General features: G+C 39.2%; 1 protein-coding gene across 1 annotated transcript; it reads left to right on the top strand.

The window, feature by feature from the left end:
• Positions 1-10,206: 10,206 nt before the first annotated feature.
• MRPL15 (mitochondrial ribosomal protein L15) lies at positions 10,207-16,558 on the top strand. The gene is made up of 5 exons (XM_084864931.1): positions 10,207-10,401; positions 11,444-11,598; positions 12,165-12,330; positions 14,437-14,560; positions 15,047-16,558. The coding sequence occupies exons 1-5, from the start codon at positions 10,294-10,296 to the stop codon at positions 15,382-15,384; spliced, it is 891 nt and encodes a 296-aa protein (XP_084721057.1). The 5' UTR covers positions 10,207-10,293; the 3' UTR covers positions 15,385-16,558.
• The last annotated feature ends 1,590 nt before the right edge of the window (positions 16,559-18,148 follow it).

Here is an 18,148-nt window from a genome sequence, read left to right as displayed (position 1 = left end):
TTGAAAAAAATACAAAATTATCATTATTTTCAGATGATTATACAAAGGGAAAGTTTAATAAAAGTAATTTTAAAATTACTAACAAGAAAATTCAGAAATATAGCCAATTATTAAATCAATATGCAAAAAAGAATGTTTTTTCCCAGCTATAAACAAAGTCTGCTTACACTATCTAATAGAAGAAAAAAATATTCACGGTAGAAATTTTAAAATATATATCTTGGCAAAACTTAAGAATGTACCAGACATATATCAGGAAAAGTATGAAGCTGCCAAGATACATAAAAGACAAATAATTGGATGGGAAGATGCAATATTATAAGGTTATCAGTTTCCTCAGAACTAATTGACCAATACAATTTTCTCCCAATTAAAACCTCAATAACTTATACTATAATAAAAATTGTTTTGAATATCCAAATAAGATTTTTTAATTTTGTAAAATAACTCTAGCCCCAGCTGGTTTGGCTCAATGGATAGAGTGTGGGCTTGTGGACTGAAAGGACCTGAGCACATGTTCTGGGCACATGCCTGGGTTGTGGGCTTGATCCCTAGCAGCAGGTGTGTAGGAGGCAGCTGATCAATGATTCTCTCTCCTCATTGATGTTTTTCTCTCTGCCTCCCTCCCTCTTCCTTCCTCTCTGAAACAAATAAAAATATATTTTAAAAATAAAATAGTTCTAAATTTCATAAGCATGGGAGGAATAGAAGCAAAAACCATTTTCTTTTGTCTTGTCATTTCTCTGTAAATGTATTTCCCTTTGTTGAAATGGTACATGAGTGTCCATGTCTGACTTGCTTTTCATGTCATTTCTGTGAGAGCCTTTCATATGTATCTCATGTAAACTTTTTTCTCCTATAAATCTGTCTTATGTCAGTTTAATTTGCAGGTCCCAGTCACTGCATCTAAGAAAGCAGAGAAAAAAGTTTTTGCCCTCCCATCAACATCATCTAGAATTACAAAAGTTAAAAGAATAAATTACCAATGCAGGAAAGAACAAGCAGAATTTACTGAATGCCCTTAGTTACTTGGATTTATTTCTAAGCAGATCTAAAGCGCAAATAAGTAAATAAATAAAAACCACACAGAATAAACAGGTACATGTTAAGGGTAGCATTTCAAATCAGTGGGAAAATGGTAATTTTTTTCAGGAACTGATATTGGAGTAACTGGAGAAAATTCAGATGGTTCCTCCATTTTTCCTCCCACCAAATTTTAGGTAACATCCAGAAGTGGAAATCCAAATGATTAACAATTAAAAGGAAGTACCTAATTATCCAAATAATTAAAAAATGCAAGTTAAAACAACTTACTACTTTAGACCTGTTATAGAAACTGCGGCTCACGAGTCATATGCGGCTCTTTGGCCCCTTGAGTGTGGCTCCTCCACAAAATACCATGGCCTGGGCAAGTATATTTTGAAGAAGTGTTGTTAGAAGAAGTTTAAGTTTAAAAAATTTGGCTCTCAAAAGAAATTTCAATCGTTGTACTGTTGATATTTGGCCCTGTTGACTAATGAGTTTGCCAGCCACTGAGTTAGACAGACATGAGCAGCGCAAAGATGATGGGCCAGGTACAGAAGCCTCTAGAGTAGAAAGACCTGAGTGCCTAGCAAGTGGCAGAAATGGGAAAACAAAGACCTTGAGCTCAGGGTAACCTTTCTTCCCCTAGGGCCTAGCATATCACTGGTCATCAGTTGAAACCCTCTGACCTTTTCCTCCCAAAGATAACATCTAGGTCTCAGTTGTTTTTCAGCTCTTAGCCCAAAAAAGGAGCAAAACCAGACAAGTGACGCAGTGGCTGATTCAGGACCAACTGCATTGACTAATGACCCCCTGCCCTGGCACTGACCCATCAGTGGAGACGACGGCCCTGAAAGAGCACACCTGGAGAGCTGGTGAATATTCTACTGAGACCCTTCTCTGAAACCTCTCCTAAAATGTCTACCTGCAAGAGAGAGATAAATACCCTTAATTCAGATAAGGACCCAGAGAGTGCTCTCCCCAAGGAGAGGACCCCCGTTCCATTCTCTTCCCTTCCCTTCCCTTCCCCCTTCTTCCCTCTAAGGGACCCCAGGAGACTTGCAATGAGGGGAGCAATGAGGAGCAGTGGCAGCTCATCCCAGGCTAACCCCAGAACCTGTCTCCCAGGCCCCCTTTTCTCTAACTGCACAGCGAGCCAAGAAGCCCAGCCTCGGCTCTCCTGTTGTTACTTCTAAGTCCTTCCTGGGATCACTGTCCTGAGTGTGTTTTTGCTGTGGCCAATAAATTCTTGCTTGCTTTGCTGCACTTTGTCTCTTTCTCTCCCCCCACCTCCATTAATTTTATTTTTTTAGAGAGACTGGAAGGAAGAGAGAGAGAGAAACATCGGTGTGAGAGAGACGCATGTTGCCGGTCAAGGGCACTTTGTCTCTTGATAGAAATCTTTCCTTTAAGAAGATAAGAACCTAGGTCTCATCATCTCACCAGAATCAGGCCCATGACATTGGACAGAACAAAACAAGGTTAAGTTGCATACACTGCTAAAGAGAGTACAAAACTGAATGACTCTGAAAGAACAATTGGGGAAGATCCAGCAAAGTTGCAGGTCTGTGTAGCTATGACCCCACAATTCTACTCAGACGGTCTACTTTGGAAACCCTATAGGTATATTAACAGCATCACTTAAAAAAAATATTTTATTGATATTTTACAGAGAGGAAGAGAGAGGGATAGAGAGTTAGAAACATCAATGAGAGAGAATCATCGACCAGCTGCTTCCTGCACACCCCCTACTGGGGATGTGCCCACAACCAAGGTACATGCCCTTGTCTGGAATCAAACCTGGGACCTTTCAGCCTGCAGGCTGACGCTCTACCCACTGAACCAAACCGGTTTCGGCAACAACATCACTCTTTGTAAAGTGAAAAACCCAGAGCAAGCTAAACATTCATCAACAGGAAAATGGATAAATTCACTGTGTCGCAGTCATATGAGTTATTATACAAAGGTGAATATGTATAAACAAATTATAAAAACACCTTTACAAGAAGTTTAAAAACATTATTATATTTTATCTTTTTCTGCAGTTTTATTTAGGCATGTGGCATACAATGAACTGCACATAAAGTATACAATTTGACAAGTTTTGTCTTACTATATACTCCTAAAACAATCACCACAGTCAAAATAACGAACATCACACAAAAGTTTTCTTGGGCTCCTTTGTTATCTATCCTTGCTTCTCTCCTCTGTGGGGAAGAGACACATCATAAGGAAACATCTGATTATTTTGTCATAATAGATTCATTTGTGTTTTCTAGCAGTTCTTTCATTCAGCATCATTGTTTAGATATTCATCCATATTGTTGTATAAGTTGTTCATTTATTATTGCTAAGTAACATTCCATTATGTATATTTTGTCGACCTGTTTACCTGCTCCTGGACTTTGTAGTTATTTCCAGTTTGGGGCTATTATGAAGAAAGCTATTATAGCGAAAGCTAGTATATCTGATCAGATCTTTTGTCTATGTTTTAACTGGGCTGTCATTATTATTGAGTTATAAAAATTTTATATTTATTCTACATATGAATGCTTTGTCAAGTATATATTTTGAAAACACTTTCTCCCAATCTGTGACTGGACTTTTTTTTCATTATCTTAAAGCTTTTAAAGAGTGAAAGCTTTTAATTTTAATAAAGTCAAATTTATTGGTTTTTCTTTTTTATAGTTTATATCTTTTATTTCAGTTTATGTTTTAAGACATTTTTGTTTATCTCAAAATAACTAAGATTTTATGCTAGACTTTCTTATAAAAGATTTATAATTTATAAAAAATAAAAATAGAAAACAAAAATAAATGTTTTTAAAGAAAAAAGAAAAGACATAATTTTAGTTGTGTGAAAATGAATAAAGGAAAACGATTCAAAATGGAGTCAGGAAATCACAAAGGGAGTGATTTCATGAACATACCATTCATGGCACCTAATTTAACACACCTCAGCAAGAAGAAGCTTTCTTTACATACCCCAGAAGGTAGGACAATGATTTTTTTCTTTGCCCACAATGAGGAACTGCCACAACCCTGAATTCTCACTCTTCTCCAATAAACTTCTTTTCAAAACTCCCTCTTCCAATCTCTCTCCCCTCCTTCTGTTACTTCCATTACACCTGTTTTTTATGCCTAATGGTGTCCCTCAACTCTCTACCGCTCTGTTCATATTTATTCATTATTTTTTCTCTCTACTCCCCATATTTCATAATCTCTATCCATCTTTATTTACTATTTCCTGACTCTCCCATCTTTCAGTTCAAATTTACTGTTAGGCTCCCCTTGTGAGTGATTATCCAGCCATACCCTTAATGTTCTTTCCAGAAATTGCTTTCTTAAATTTTTGCAATATGGATATGCTGAGAATTTTCCAAACTTTAGTTTTGGTTTCTTTTTCTAATTCATTACCCAGTTCTGCAATTTCAGGAAGTTTTTTACAGCAACACCCTACTTCTTGGTACCAAAATCTGTATTTGTTTTTTAGGCAGCCATAACAAAGATCCACAGACTGAATGGCTTACACAACATAAATTATTATTTTTTCCACAATTCTGACAGTGAGAAGTCTGAGAACAGATTGATCTATTTTTGTTCATCAAATTATGTTCATCATTATACCCACAAATGAGTGAGATCAAGTGATATTTATCTTTCTCTGACTGGCTTATTTCACTTAGAATAATGCTCTCCAGTTCCACCTATGCTGCTGCAAATGGTAAAAGTTCCTTTTCTATAGCAGCGTAGTATTCCACTGTGTAGATGTACAACAGTTTTTTAATCTACTTATCTGGTGATGGGCACTTAGGCTGTTTCCAAATATTAGCTATTGTAAATTGTGCTGCTATGAACATAGGGGTGCATATATTCTTTCTGATTGGTGTTTCTGGTACAGTGTCTTTCCTTTACCCAGGTTTTTGTTCAAATATCATTTTCTTATCAGGATATGAGTAATTGTGCATTATGGTCCACCCTAATGCCCCCATTTTAACTTACCTTATAAAAGACACTTTCTCCAAATACAATGACTTTATGAGGTACTAGGTGTTAAGATTTCAACATACGAATTTTGCAGGACACAATTAAGCCCATAACATCCTTCTTGGCATGAAACTTGCATCTGATTAGCAAACTGGCCCAATATTTTCAACTTGGCACCAACCATGGTATAGCTTCCACTCTAAGAGTAAGGGCGGCCGAAACCGGTTTGGCTCAGTGGATAGAGTTTCAGCCTGTGGACTGAAAGGTCCCAGGTTCTATTCTGGTCAAGGCCATGTACCTTGGTTGCGGGCACATCCCTAATAGGGGGTGTGCAGGAGGCAGCTGATCGATATTTCTAACTATCCCTCTCTCTTCCTCTCTGTAAAAAATCAATAATATATATATATAATATATAACATATAATATATATAATATATAATATATATAATATATATAATATATTATATATATATTTTTATTTTATTATTATTATTATTTTTTTAAGAGTAAGGGCGAATTGGGGTGAAAGGGCTTCAGTTCTTTTGGCTGCACTTGTCAGGAATAGAGCTTCTGTAACTCAAAGCTGAGAGTGATAGAGATGCCAGTAGCCTACTTTCCCAGGAAAAAACTGTCACCCTAGTCTGGGAGATAGGAGGAGAGAGGAAATCCCATCTTCTTGTTCATAGCTGCCAAAAGAAGAATTCATATCTTTCCAAGTTAGGGGAGGGCTGATGTTAGGAGTGAGACATGGGTCAAATGGCACAGACTCTTGCTGTTCTTACCAAGACTTATTAGATGTTCTTGAATAAGTGTTTCTTCACTTGCTCTATGTCAGAACAATTTACAAAGAAATTAAATATTAAAAAAGATTCGTTTTCACCACTGAAGGGATTGTTTCACTGGTGAAATGTTTTGCCAAGTCCTTACACCACCATTCCAGAGTCCTGTCTCTTGCTTCTTGAATCAGATAGTTTGTGTCTTTCAAAGAATTTGTTTATTTAAGTTGTTGAATTTACTGGCATAAATGTGTCCACTATATTCTTACATTTCTTTCAGTGTTTGAAGGATCTATAGTGATGGTTCCTCTCTTACCTGATATTAGCAGTTTATGTTTTTTCTTTTTATCCTGGTTGGCCTTGCTCGAGCTTTATCATTTTACCTTGACCTCAAATCAACCATTTTTTTTGTTAATAGACTCTCTTTTTTGTTATTTTCATTGATTTGTCAGTTTCCCCCCTTTTTCTGCTTATTTGGATTTTTTTCTTTTTCTAGCTTCTTAGCTTTAACCATTGATTTGAGACTTTTATCTCCCCTTCAATATGAGTGTTTATGCTATAAATTTCCTTCTAAGATCTGTTTAGCTCCATGCCACAAATTTTGATGTCATGCTTTCATTTTTATTCTGTTTAAAATATTTTAAAATTTCTGTGATTTTTTGTTTGATCCACGATTTTTTTAGTGATATGTTTAGATACTATGTATAGGGGATTTTTCTGATATCTTCCTATTACTCTTTTTAAATTTAATTCCATGTGGTCAGACATTATAGTTTGTATGATTTGATATGGACCACAGTGTGGTGACTGGGGGGAGGGCGGGGTAAGGGTAGAGGTGGAAGAGTGCATAGAGAATAAGTGGTGATGGAAAAAATAAAATTTAAAACAAAGGAAGTTGAAAAACCATATAAATGTATATTTAAAGTACTTACATTATTTAAATTGCATTGTTTACCATGAGAGAACTAAAATATTAGGAATAAATAGTTCAAATTATCTGCCGAAACCGGTTTGGCTCAATGGACAGAGCGTCGGCTTGGGGACTGAAGGGTCCCGGGTTCGATTCTGGTCAAGGGCATGTACCTTGGTTGCGGGCATATCCCCAGTGGGGGGTGTGCAAGAGGCAGCTGATCGATGACTCTCTCTCATCGGTGTTTCTAACTCTCTGTCTCTCTCCCTTCCTCTCTGTACAAAATCAATAAAATATATTTAAAAAAATATTCAAATTATCTAAATCTTCATCCATCATAAGTAAATAAACATCAAAAATTGATAAAACAGCCCTAACCGGTTTGGCTCAGTGGATAAAGCATTGCCTGTGGACTAAAAGGTCCTAGATTTGATTCAGGTCAAGGGCATGTACCTTGGTTGCTGGCACATCCCCAGCAGGAGGTGTGCAGGAGGCAGCTGATAGATATTTCTCTCTCAGCGATGTTTCTAATTCTCCCTCTCCCTTCCTCTCTGTAAAAAATCAATTATATATATATATATATATATATATACACACACACACACACACACATATATATATATATATATATATATATATATATATATATATTAAATGATAAAACAATTAGCCCTGGCCAGTGTGGCTCAGTTGGTTGGAGCGTTGTCTTATGCACTGAAGGGTCTCAGATTCAATTCCCAGGCAGGGCCCATACCCAGGTTGAAGGTACAATCCTGGCCTTGCCAAAGGCCAATATTTACTTTAAATAAGCCTGTTTATTTTATTGTCCTTTTGCATCTAAGATAACATACCCTTGGAATTCTGAGAAATCTTTTCAAGATGCCTCAGGGCACACCCACACACCAGAGCCCGAGTATAGAACCCTTCACTGTTATCTTGTTTCCGAAATACCATCTCTATGTGCTGTAAATTAGAGTAAAAATTGTTAACTATCCATCAATGTAAAAGAAGTATGTGTCTCTGCATTTTACTCTTTATCAGAGTCATAGATTTCCCCCCACTTTGCTTTCCCCTACCTCTCTAATCTACTACCAATGAATTTCATGTAACCCTCCTTTGTTTCTTCCTTTGATTCTAATGTATAAAATAAGCTGTAAAACTGCCATTCTATGGAGCATTTTCTGAATTCGTTGAAATTTTGCTTCCTGGCAATTGTCATCAGTTTGGCTCAAACTTACACAAATTCTCTATAGATTTGGATGTTTCTTCTGTCAATACTGCCCTCCAAAAATTTATTTCTCATTTTTACTATTTGTGATCACTAATAGGGATCACAGGAAAACTCCCTAGGAAGATGGTGAAATATAAAAAGAACAACAACAAAAAGAAAGAAAAAGGTGTTCTACAATATTACCCTCACCTAAGACATACGTTGAGAAGCTGACATTTTTAGAGTAAAAATGTTAGGTATTTTGTGCTGCATCTATTCAATTTTTATATTATAAAGATACTAGGTTTATAATAGGAGGCAGTGGGAGTTTGAATCCTGGCTCTGCTGATGGTTGTGAGGCTTTGGTCAAGTTACCCAACCAACCTTTCCAAGCCTTAGAAGGTATTAACAGCTACCTTTGTTAGAGGCACCTCTCCCTGACACCAGAGAGGTCTTACCAGATAGCCCCCGTCAGTGGGAGAAGATGGTTCCCAATCTCAGTCCTTGTCTTCTCATAGAAATGAATTTATACGAGACCTTGGCTGTGTTGTGGAAAACCAGTTTATTAAAACATGCACTTTTACTGAAAAAGCAATGCAAGCAAACCTGTGCATCTGGCTTATGAAGCACAGGCAGGCTCTCAGCTAATCTGAAGAGCGAGTTGGGTGGGGGTCCGAGGCGTTCTAGACCCTCCTGTCTATAGGTTTCAGAATTCCTTTGCCGAATATTTTGGTAGAGATTAATTCTCAAGGTCCCTTTTTACTTTGTTGTTGCCTTCCCAGAATTCCCGAGAAGCACCTGGCAACTTTATCTTGCCAAGCCTGAGACTCCTGGCTTCTCTGTTTAGGGAGTAAAACCGCCCTTTTTTCTTTTCTCTTTTCCTCCTCCCTTTCTGCATTCTCATGGTAGGGAGATGTTTGTTTTTTTTTTTTGTTTGTTTTTTTAAATATTTTTATTGATTTTTTTACAGAGAGGGATAGAGAGTTAGAACATCGATGAGAAACATCCACCAGCTGCCTCTTGCACACCCCCTACTGGGGACGTGCCCGAAACCAAGGTACTACATGCCCTCCTGGGACCCTTCAGTCTGCAGGCCAAGGCTCTATCCACTGAGCCAAACCGGTTTCGGCGGTAGGGAGGTTTTTAACCATTTGCTCTCAGGTGTCTCTGGCTTGTTAGTTATAAAATGCTGCAAATTGCCCACACTGTTTGGCTTCGTTTTAACTTTCCTGTCTGTTCCTCAATTCCTCATGCCCTGGAATCCTGTGACATTTACCAATGGTTGTTTCGTCAGATAATCGAATAAGACCAATTTAACACAATGCCCTACATGTATTTACCAAGCCTCTGCATGTTCCTATCATTATTCATAGTAAGTGAAGCTAGTATCCCACTGTCTCAGTCAAAGCAATATAGATGCATACGGAAGAGAACGCTTAGTTTGAATCTTATTCACAGGCTGGTATTAGCCAGGCATTTAAAATAGCCGGATCCCGAGTCTTTCACTAAAATAATAAAAAAACATTAAAAACGTATAAAAATGACCAAAAATATTAAAAACATACAATTATTCGTACTTATTTGCACATATTCAATTTTATTCTCTTATCTTACCATATGTGATCACCCTAAGGTGACCAGACGTCACGATTTTTAACAATTTGTCCCGCGGCGTTTAAAAAGTCCAAAAATTGGGACTTTTTTTTAAACGCCGGGGGATGTAGGACAAATTGTTAAAAGTCGGGACTGTCCTGCCAAAAGCGGAACGTCTGGTCACCTTAGATTATCCAAGCCCAAACCTAATCATTTAGAAGAGCATTATTTTAAAATATATATATATTTTTTTGATTTTTTTATAGAGAGAAAGGGAGAGGGGATTGAGAGTTAAAAATATCGATGAGAGAGAAACATCGATCGGATATGCTTGCAACCAAGGTACATGCCCTATGACCGGAATCGAACCCCGGACCCTTCAGTCCACAGGCCAATGCTCTATCCACTGAGCCAAACCGGTCTCAGCCAGGAGAGCGTCCTTTTATTCCAGACTCCAGGTTGAGCTCAGAGGAGACTCCCTCCAAAAGGACCACCAAACCGAACACCAAGTCAGAAGAAATTCTCTGACGACAGCGTGTGTAGTGGGCGGCGGAAGAGGACCTACGTTAAAAGCCCGACTTTGAGGATCGACTCTCAACCTAAGATCACGTGCCCACGCCCCGCCCCCTCTCCGAAAGCCGGATTCCAGGTTCATAGCGCGACGGGGGCGGGCTGCTCAGCCGACGCTGCAGTGCGACAGAGGCGGGGCCGCGGCCGTAAAGCAGCGCCCTGAGGTCACGTGGGCGCGGAGGCGGCCGAGGGCACCTGTGCTGGTTCCCGACCGGCGGCGGGTCATGGCTGGCCCCGTGCGAGTCGGTGGGGCCGGGGCTCTGGACTTGGTCCGGGCCCTGCCCCGCGTGAGCCTGGCCAACCTCCGGCCGAACCCCGGCTCCAAGAAGCCGGTAAGTGGCTGGTGACGGTGCGGGGAGCGCTGCGGCCGGGGCGGAGAGCGGCCTTTCCCGAAGGGCGGCGGGCTGAGCGAGGTGGCCGAGCCCCTGGAACCCTTCACTGCTGGGAGGAAAGTCTTCCTTCCCCACGTGGCCCCGACTCTGCATAAGGGTTACCTTCAAAAGCACAATTACGTGGATTAGGGAGGAGGAGCGAAGCCGCCAGAACTGCAAACACGACTGCTTCATTCAGAATTGGATTTAAAATGGAAGTCCTTTTCCAGTATGTTTTGGTCTTCACGTGGAAGAGTTTAATTCATTTGTTACATTAAATGTCTTTTTTGAAAACCACCGAATGCACCCTTGAATAGTTCTTATTGACACTGTCATTTCGAATATCCAATACTTGCTTTTGTGAGGTGACAGAAAATATTTTTTAAAAAATATTTTATTGATTTTTTACAGAGAGGAAGGGAGAGGGATAGAGAGTTAGAAACATCGATGAGAGAGAAACATCGATCAGCTGTCTCCTGCACACGCTCTACTGGGGATGTGCCCGCAACCTATGTACGTGCCCTTGACCGGAATTGAACCTGCGACCCTTCAGTCTGCAGGCTGCCGCTCCATCCACTGAGCCAAACCTGTCAGGGCAATAATATTTTCTTTTTAAGTTAGCTTTTAAGTAAAACAATATAGGTAACAATGATACATTTACAATTAATTGCAATATCAATTTTCTTGAATATCCTGTATCATTGTTTGTTGTGGATGTTTAATTCCAGGCTTTTTTCAATGCCAGATTGTCATAGAATCCTTATCCCCATCCCATCCTGGGCTCATTGCCTTTGAAGTCCTTTGAAGGACTTCAGAAGAATCAGCTGCACTTCAGAAGCAAAGAGACTGCTTTAGAGTGTGTAGACACATTAGAGCAGCTAGAATTGTAGCTAGTACTGGTTGTCTGGATGAATAAATGGTACACAAAATAATACGGTGAAAAGGTAAAATAAAAATTTTAAAAAATGCGTCTGTGGATTATAAAACTCTTTCTTCATTTTAGGAAAGACGACCAAGAGGTCGGAGAAGAGGTAGAAAATGTGGCCGAGGCCATAAAGGAGAACGGCAGAGGGGAACCCGGCCCCGACTGGGCTTCGAGGGAGGCCAGACCCCATTTTACATCGTAATCCCCAAATACGGGTTTAATGAAGGACATAGGTAAGGTGCTCTTTGCTTTGTAAAATAAAAACCTCTCATTTTCACTGAGAATCACCTGAAAAAGATAGTTTGGTAGAAATGTAAATTCACGTTGAAACTAACTTTTGCTACTGTTTCTCTGAACCATTTTTGGTAATGAATTTTAGCCTGGATTAGTTGGAACAAAAACCCAGACGTTGCACTCAGACCTGCAAAATGGAGATGATAATGCCTGCTTTTGTGGTTGTTCAGAGGCTTAGCAAAATGTATATAAACATGTGGCCCATAGTAACAACCCAATAATTAATGCATAATTTAGATAATGGGTTATATTTTCCACAAAGTCATTTATTTGTGTAAATGAGTGAAATAAATGTTTAGAGAGGTAAATTATTTTTAGTGAAAAAAATAAAGTATTGATTTTGTTTCACTACTAAAAATCAAGCAATATTACATATTTTTGTTGTATTTGGGAGGGTTTTATTTTGTTAAGCTATCTGAATTGAACAGAGCTTTGAGTTAATATGGAGAACTTACAAAAGATAAGTTTGACTAAGTTTTTCAGTAGTTACTTTCTTGTTTTGTAGCTTCAGACGTCAATATCAGCCTTTGAGTCTCAAGAGACTGCAGTATCTTATTGATTTGGGTCGAGTTGATCCTACTCAACCTATTGACTTAACCCAGCTTGTCAATGGAAGGGGTGTGAACATTCAGCCATTTAAAAGGGATTATGGTGTCCAGCTGGTAGAGGAGGTAAGTCTATATTCGGTTTATTTTGGAGTTACATAGAAGACTATTTCTGATTTCTATTTAATCAACACTTTCTTCTTTTTAAAAAGTATTTTATTGATTTTTTTTTTTTTTACAGAAAGGGAGAGGGATAGATAGTTAGAAACATTGATCATCTGCATCTTGCACACCCCCTACTGGGGATGTGCTGAAACTAAGGTACATGCCCTTGACAGGAATTGAACCTGGGACCTTTCAGTCCTCAGGCTGAGGCTCTATCCACCAGGTCAAACCAGTTAGGGCAATACTTTGCCTTCTTTTATTTATTTATTTAAAATATATTTTATTGATTTTTTTACAGAGAGGAAGAGAGTGGGATAGAGAGTTAGAAACATCGATGAGAAAGAATCATCAATCAGCCGCCTCTTGCACCACCCCTACTGGGGATGTGCCCGCAACCAAGGTACATGCCCTTGACCGAAATCGAATCTGGGACCTTTCAGTCCGCAGGCCAATGCTCTGTCCACTGAGCCAAACCAGTTTCGGCATGCCTTCTTTTATTTTTATCCTTTTGAGTTGTCATAACCAGTATGTTGTAGTGATTTAGAAAGCCAGCATTTTTTATTGAGGGGCCCCTGTTCCTGGCATGTTCTTTCTCCTGTGTATCCATCCATTCAGCTTGCTCCGTCACTTCCTTTGGTTCTCTCTTCAGATGTCATCATACCAGGAAGATCTTTCTTGGCATTCTTTCATGAGGGAGCACTCACACATCCCCTCACCCCCTTGTACGTTATTAATCAACTACTCCTGTTTATTATATATATATATATATATATATATATGTCAGTAACGTAGCTGTGTCCACTAGAGAGAAGCATTTGTTTATGGAAAAACCTTTTAAGATTCCTTTAAAAAAGTAAACCTTATGGATAAAAGCATCCTATATAATAAACGGCTAATATGCAAATTTACCAAATGGCAGAATGACCAGTCGCTACGATGCACATGGACCACCCCGGGGCAGATGCTTAACACAGGAGCTGCCCCCTGGTGGTCAGTGTGCTCCCACAGGGGGAGCACTGCTCAGCCAGAAGCTGGGCTCATGGCTGGTGAGTGCAGCCGCATTGGCAGGAGCCTCTCCCACCTCCATGGCAGTGCTAAGGCAGTCGGACATCCCCTGAGGGTTCCTGAACTGTGAGAGGGTGCAGGCCAGGCTGAGGGGACCCCACCCCACAGTGTACCACGGCTTGAAGGGCATCTGCAGAGTGAGCAGGGTCCCTACGGCTGGTGGGGTTCTTTGGCCTGGCTTGCGGGGATCAGGCCAAAACGGGCTCTCTGACATCCCCCGAGGTGTCCTGGAGTGGGAGAGGGCACTCTGCAAAGTTGCTGTCGCTCAGCAGCTCCTGCATTGAGCATCTGTCCCCTGGTGGTCAGTGCGTGTTATACCAGCCGGTCAGCTGGTCACTTAGCCTTTTTAATATATAGATCGCATAGTGTGGTTCAGAATACAGACACTTGTGACTAAGCTCCCAGATTAACCCTAGTTTTGAGATCATGGGCAAGTTACTTCTGCTTCAGTGTAGGTACTGATCTGTGACATTGTCATAGAGTTGTTAGGATTTTTAATACAGTCTGTAATTAATGAAGTACTGGGAATGAATAGTTATATTGGTGTCTACTAAATACATCAAATGAAAATACAGTCATCCCCACTTACAGGAAAAGAAAATTGGTAAGACAAGATGATGATGTTGATAGGAAGTCAAAGCAAAGATATTTAAAGTAAGAATGACTAAAAAAATAAAATTTAAAAAATAAAGTAGGAAATGGCCTGGTGGGTGTGGTCAGTTGATTATCATCCCATGCACTGAGGATACTGGTTCAATTCCTGGTCAGGACACATGCCTGGGTTGCAGGCTGGATCTCTGATGTGGGGGGCGTGCAGGAGGCAGCCCGTTGATGTTTCTCTCTCTCCCTCTCTAAAGTCAATAGAAACATTTTTATTTTTTTTTTAAAGTAGGAATGACTGTTACATAGTAGGCACTTTGGGGGAGAAAATACTATAAAAAGGAAGCTTGCCATATTTTATTCAAAATATCTACTAACAGACTTTGTTTTGACATGTTATAGGGTGCTGACAACTTTAAGGCAAAAATTAATATTGAAGTACAGTTGGCTTCAGAACTAGCCATTGCTACAATTGAAAAAAATGGTGGTGTTGTTACTACAGCCTTCTATGATCCAAGAAGTCTAGGTAAGTTTGTTTGCAGTCATTTCCTTCTCTTCCTCTTTGTCTAATCCTGGCTGCCATTTAAAAAATCCTTATGGTTATTTGACTTGCAGTTCAGGCACATTGGTTTTCTGTTTTATGATTTCTTATTAGTGGTGTGGCTAGTGAGGCTCCATCGTCTTTTAATTACTTGAGCCAGTATATTATAAAGCGGTTTAGTTTTTTGTTTTTAATCACGAGGCTTAAATATGATGTTGCCTTTGTGTAAGAAATTCATTATTCATTGTTAACCCAGGACTAACTTTGATTTTTAAAGATGCAAACTTTTGAAAAATGAAGTGTTCCCATTTGCTTACTACTTAAGACAAATGTATTTATAAAGCAAGTTCTTAGAATTAAGTTCTGATCTTAGTAATATTTAAAATTCAATAATGAAAATAATTATTAAAGATCATTATGCATATAGCCAATATTTGCATCTTCCTTTTTTTATTTAAAAATGTTTTTTAGAGATTCTATGCAAACCTGTTCCATTCTTTCTGCGGGGACAACCCATCCCAAAAAGAATGCTTCCACCCGAAGCCTTGGTCCCGTATTATACTGATGCCAAGAATCGTGGTTACCTGGCAGATCCTGCCAAGTTTCCTGAAGCAAGACTGGAACTTGCCAAGAAGTATGGTTACGTTTTACCGGATATCACTAAAGATGAACTCTTCAAAATGCTTAGTACTCGAAAGGATCCAAGGCAGATTTTCTTTGGTCTTGCTCCTGGGTGGGTGGTGAATATGACAGATAAGAAAATTTTAAAACCTACAGATGAGAATCTGCTCAAGTATTATAGCTCATGAATTCCCTTCCAACAAAGCAGAATAGGACGAGTACTGGAAAAGGGAATGAAACATACATATTTCTCCTTGCATTTTCTTAATCTGTGATTCTCCAGATGCCCTTTTTAAAAATGTTTTCAGTGTGATCATATCTTTTTTTTTTTTTAAATCTAAAATTAAAATGTTCTAAACTAGGGTGGCATAGAGGAACTGAAATGACATGGATTCTCTCTCAAAGATACTAACGTCTTGGTGGTGTGTCAAAGGAAGATTATAATATTTAGAATATTTCTCGATTTTTTTCATGATCCTTTCATCTAGGTCTTATCTTATAATTAGTGTAAATCAGAATGAACTTGAAAGTGGGATGGGATTGATTTGCAGGCCTGCTCAATCACAGTTAGAACTAGTGAGCTGATGCTGCCTCTTAATCAGTAGCCCCAGAGAAGCCCTGCTACCCAGGGTTAAAATGGTAAGCCTCCAACTCAAGGAGATTACGATATGGGATGTGAGTTTAAGGTTTAAGACTGGTGAATGGCTTCTAAGAAGTATGATATTTGCTATCAAAATTGAAACAAAAATTCCAAGTGAATTTTCTTAAGTGATGCATAGACCATTCAGGAATAAGTTAATGTTTTTTTTCTTTTTTTTTTTTTTAAAGAGTCAAAATTTTTTTCTTTAATATATTTTATTCATTTTGTACAGAGAGGAAGGGAGAGAGATAGAGAGTTAGAAACATTGATGAGAGAGAGTCATCAATCAGCTGCCTCTTGCACACCCCTTACTGGGGATGTGCCCGCAACCAAGGTACATGCCCTTGACTGGAATTGAACCCGGGACCTTTTAGTCCCCAAGCTGACGCTCTATCCATTGAGCCAAACTGGTTTCAGCTAATGTTTTTTTTCTTAAAGAAAGTAAGTGTTCTAATTCTTATTAATATGCATTTACTTATTTCATAGATATTGAAGATCTTTGTCTTTCAGTCATTTTAAATGATGTCGAAAAATTGTTCAGTGAGAATATAAGCCATAAAAACAATTGGTAATGTGAAAATTAAGTACAGGTAATTAATGTGAAAGATTCAGCAATCAGTAAGCTTATTTAGGTTTTCAAAAATATGTTATATCTACCACAGTAGAAATAAAATGATTCCCAGCTCTGTATTTTCTTAAAATAAAAAATTTAAAAATCTAAACGATGCAATATTTTGTTTTGTTAACTTATTTATGTCATATACTACTGACCTGAGTTTTCAATTTGTAAAGTAATTTATGTGCCAATAATATATCTCAGTTTTTTTTTTTTTTTTTAATATATTTTATTGATTTTGTACAGAGAGGAAGGGAGAGAGATAGAGAGTTAGAAACATCGATGATAGAGTCATCGATCAGCTGCCTCTTGCACACTCCCTACTGGGGATATGCCCGCAACCAAGGTACATGCCCTTGACCGGAATCGAACCCGGGATCTTTCAGTCCCCAAGCCGACGCTCTATCCATTGAGCCAAACCAGTTTCGGCTATATCTCAGTTTTTATTCAAAGTTATATTGTTTGGCTTGTTATTAAACTACTAGAAGCCCAATGCACGAAGATTCGTGCAAGAATGGGCCTTCCTTCTCCTGGCTGCTGGCACCACCTTTGCTCCAGCCCAGAGTCGACTTTCCACCTTCCCATGCTGCCCAGAGGCTCAGAGCGCCTGGGATGGTGTGGAATGCCTGCCTCGTTGCCATGGCAATGACAGGCATCCCGCCCTGCCCCTAGCTGCTCCACGCCTGCACATGCAAATTAACCCAACATCTTTGTTGGGTTAATTTGCATACTCACTCCTGATTGGCTGGCGGCCATCATGAAGGTATGGTCAATTAGCATGTTACTCTTTTATTAGGTAGATTCTATTAATACAGAATTTGGGAGAATCACTATTAGGACCATATTCTATGATAGCCATCTAGGAAATTTAAAAACGTTTTCATTTTTCATGGATCCCAAGTGACAGAGTTGGGGTGTTTGAATTAATTTTGGCTCCATTGATAGGTACCCCAAATCACAGTTGCTTGAATGAGATAAAGTACAGAGACCAGTTCAGGGCTGTTTGCTAGCTCTGCTCCACAAAGTCTCAGAGCCCGTGTCTTCTCCCTGTTTAGCTTTCTCATCTCTAGAGTGAGATGCATATCTTTATGATTCAAATAGAAATCAATAAGGAGTCAGCTTTTCCTAAGGAAGATGAAAGAGATGCTACTTTGGATTGAGGAAAACCTCAACGTCAATCTATTTGCATAGATATGAACTGCCTTAAATGTAAATAGATCTTGTTCTGTATTCTGGCATAAAGTAGCTTACCTGAAAACCCAAGTTTGGCTGCCAGCCACAGTGAAAGCCAGACTTGTGAGATAGGTGCCAGTGAGAAAGGAAAAAAACAGGTTTATTCAAGTGACAGCAACCTGAGAAAATGGGGGACTCTTGTCCCAAGGTCCATCTCCCTACCTCAGTGCAGGCAGAGGGAAGGAGCAAGAAAGCAGAACAAACAATTCAAGGGGAGAGGGTTGTGCAAGCCAGCACAGTCTGTTTTGGAAAGGATAGTGTAGTGTGCATCTCCTGGTTTTTGTTTTAAGGTCAGCAAATCGTCAGAGCTGGAATGCCTGAAGGTCGACGTCTGTATCTTCTGACGTTAGTTCCTAGGATTCTTAAACACACATGTTGTTTATCTATAAGCTGCATATAAGAGTCAGCAGTTACAGAAATAATGTCAAAAGAATGGTGGGGTGGGCTACAGTTCCTCACTGTT

This window comes from Pipistrellus hanaki, assembly GCF_964339955.1.
Source record: "Pipistrellus hanaki genome assembly, chromosome: 17".
NCBI lineage: Eukaryota > Metazoa > Chordata > Mammalia > Chiroptera > Vespertilionidae > Pipistrellus > Pipistrellus hanaki.
This window is presented reverse-complemented; position numbering and strand designations above follow the sequence as displayed.

Excerpts from the sequence above, each read along its gene's own strand:
- MRPL15 (XM_084864931.1), top strand. The coding sequence starts at position 10,294 with ATGGCTGGCCCCGTGCGAGTCGGTGGGGCCGGGGCTCTGGACTTGGTC. Across the intron at positions 10,402-11,443 it reads ACCCCGGCTCCAAGAAGCCG|GAAAGACGACCAAGAGGTCG; the intron begins GTAAGTGGCTGG and ends TCTTCATTTTAG. Across the intron at positions 12,331-14,436 it reads GTGTCCAGCTGGTAGAGGAG|GGTGCTGACAACTTTAAGGC; the intron begins GTAAGTCTATAT and ends GACATGTTATAG.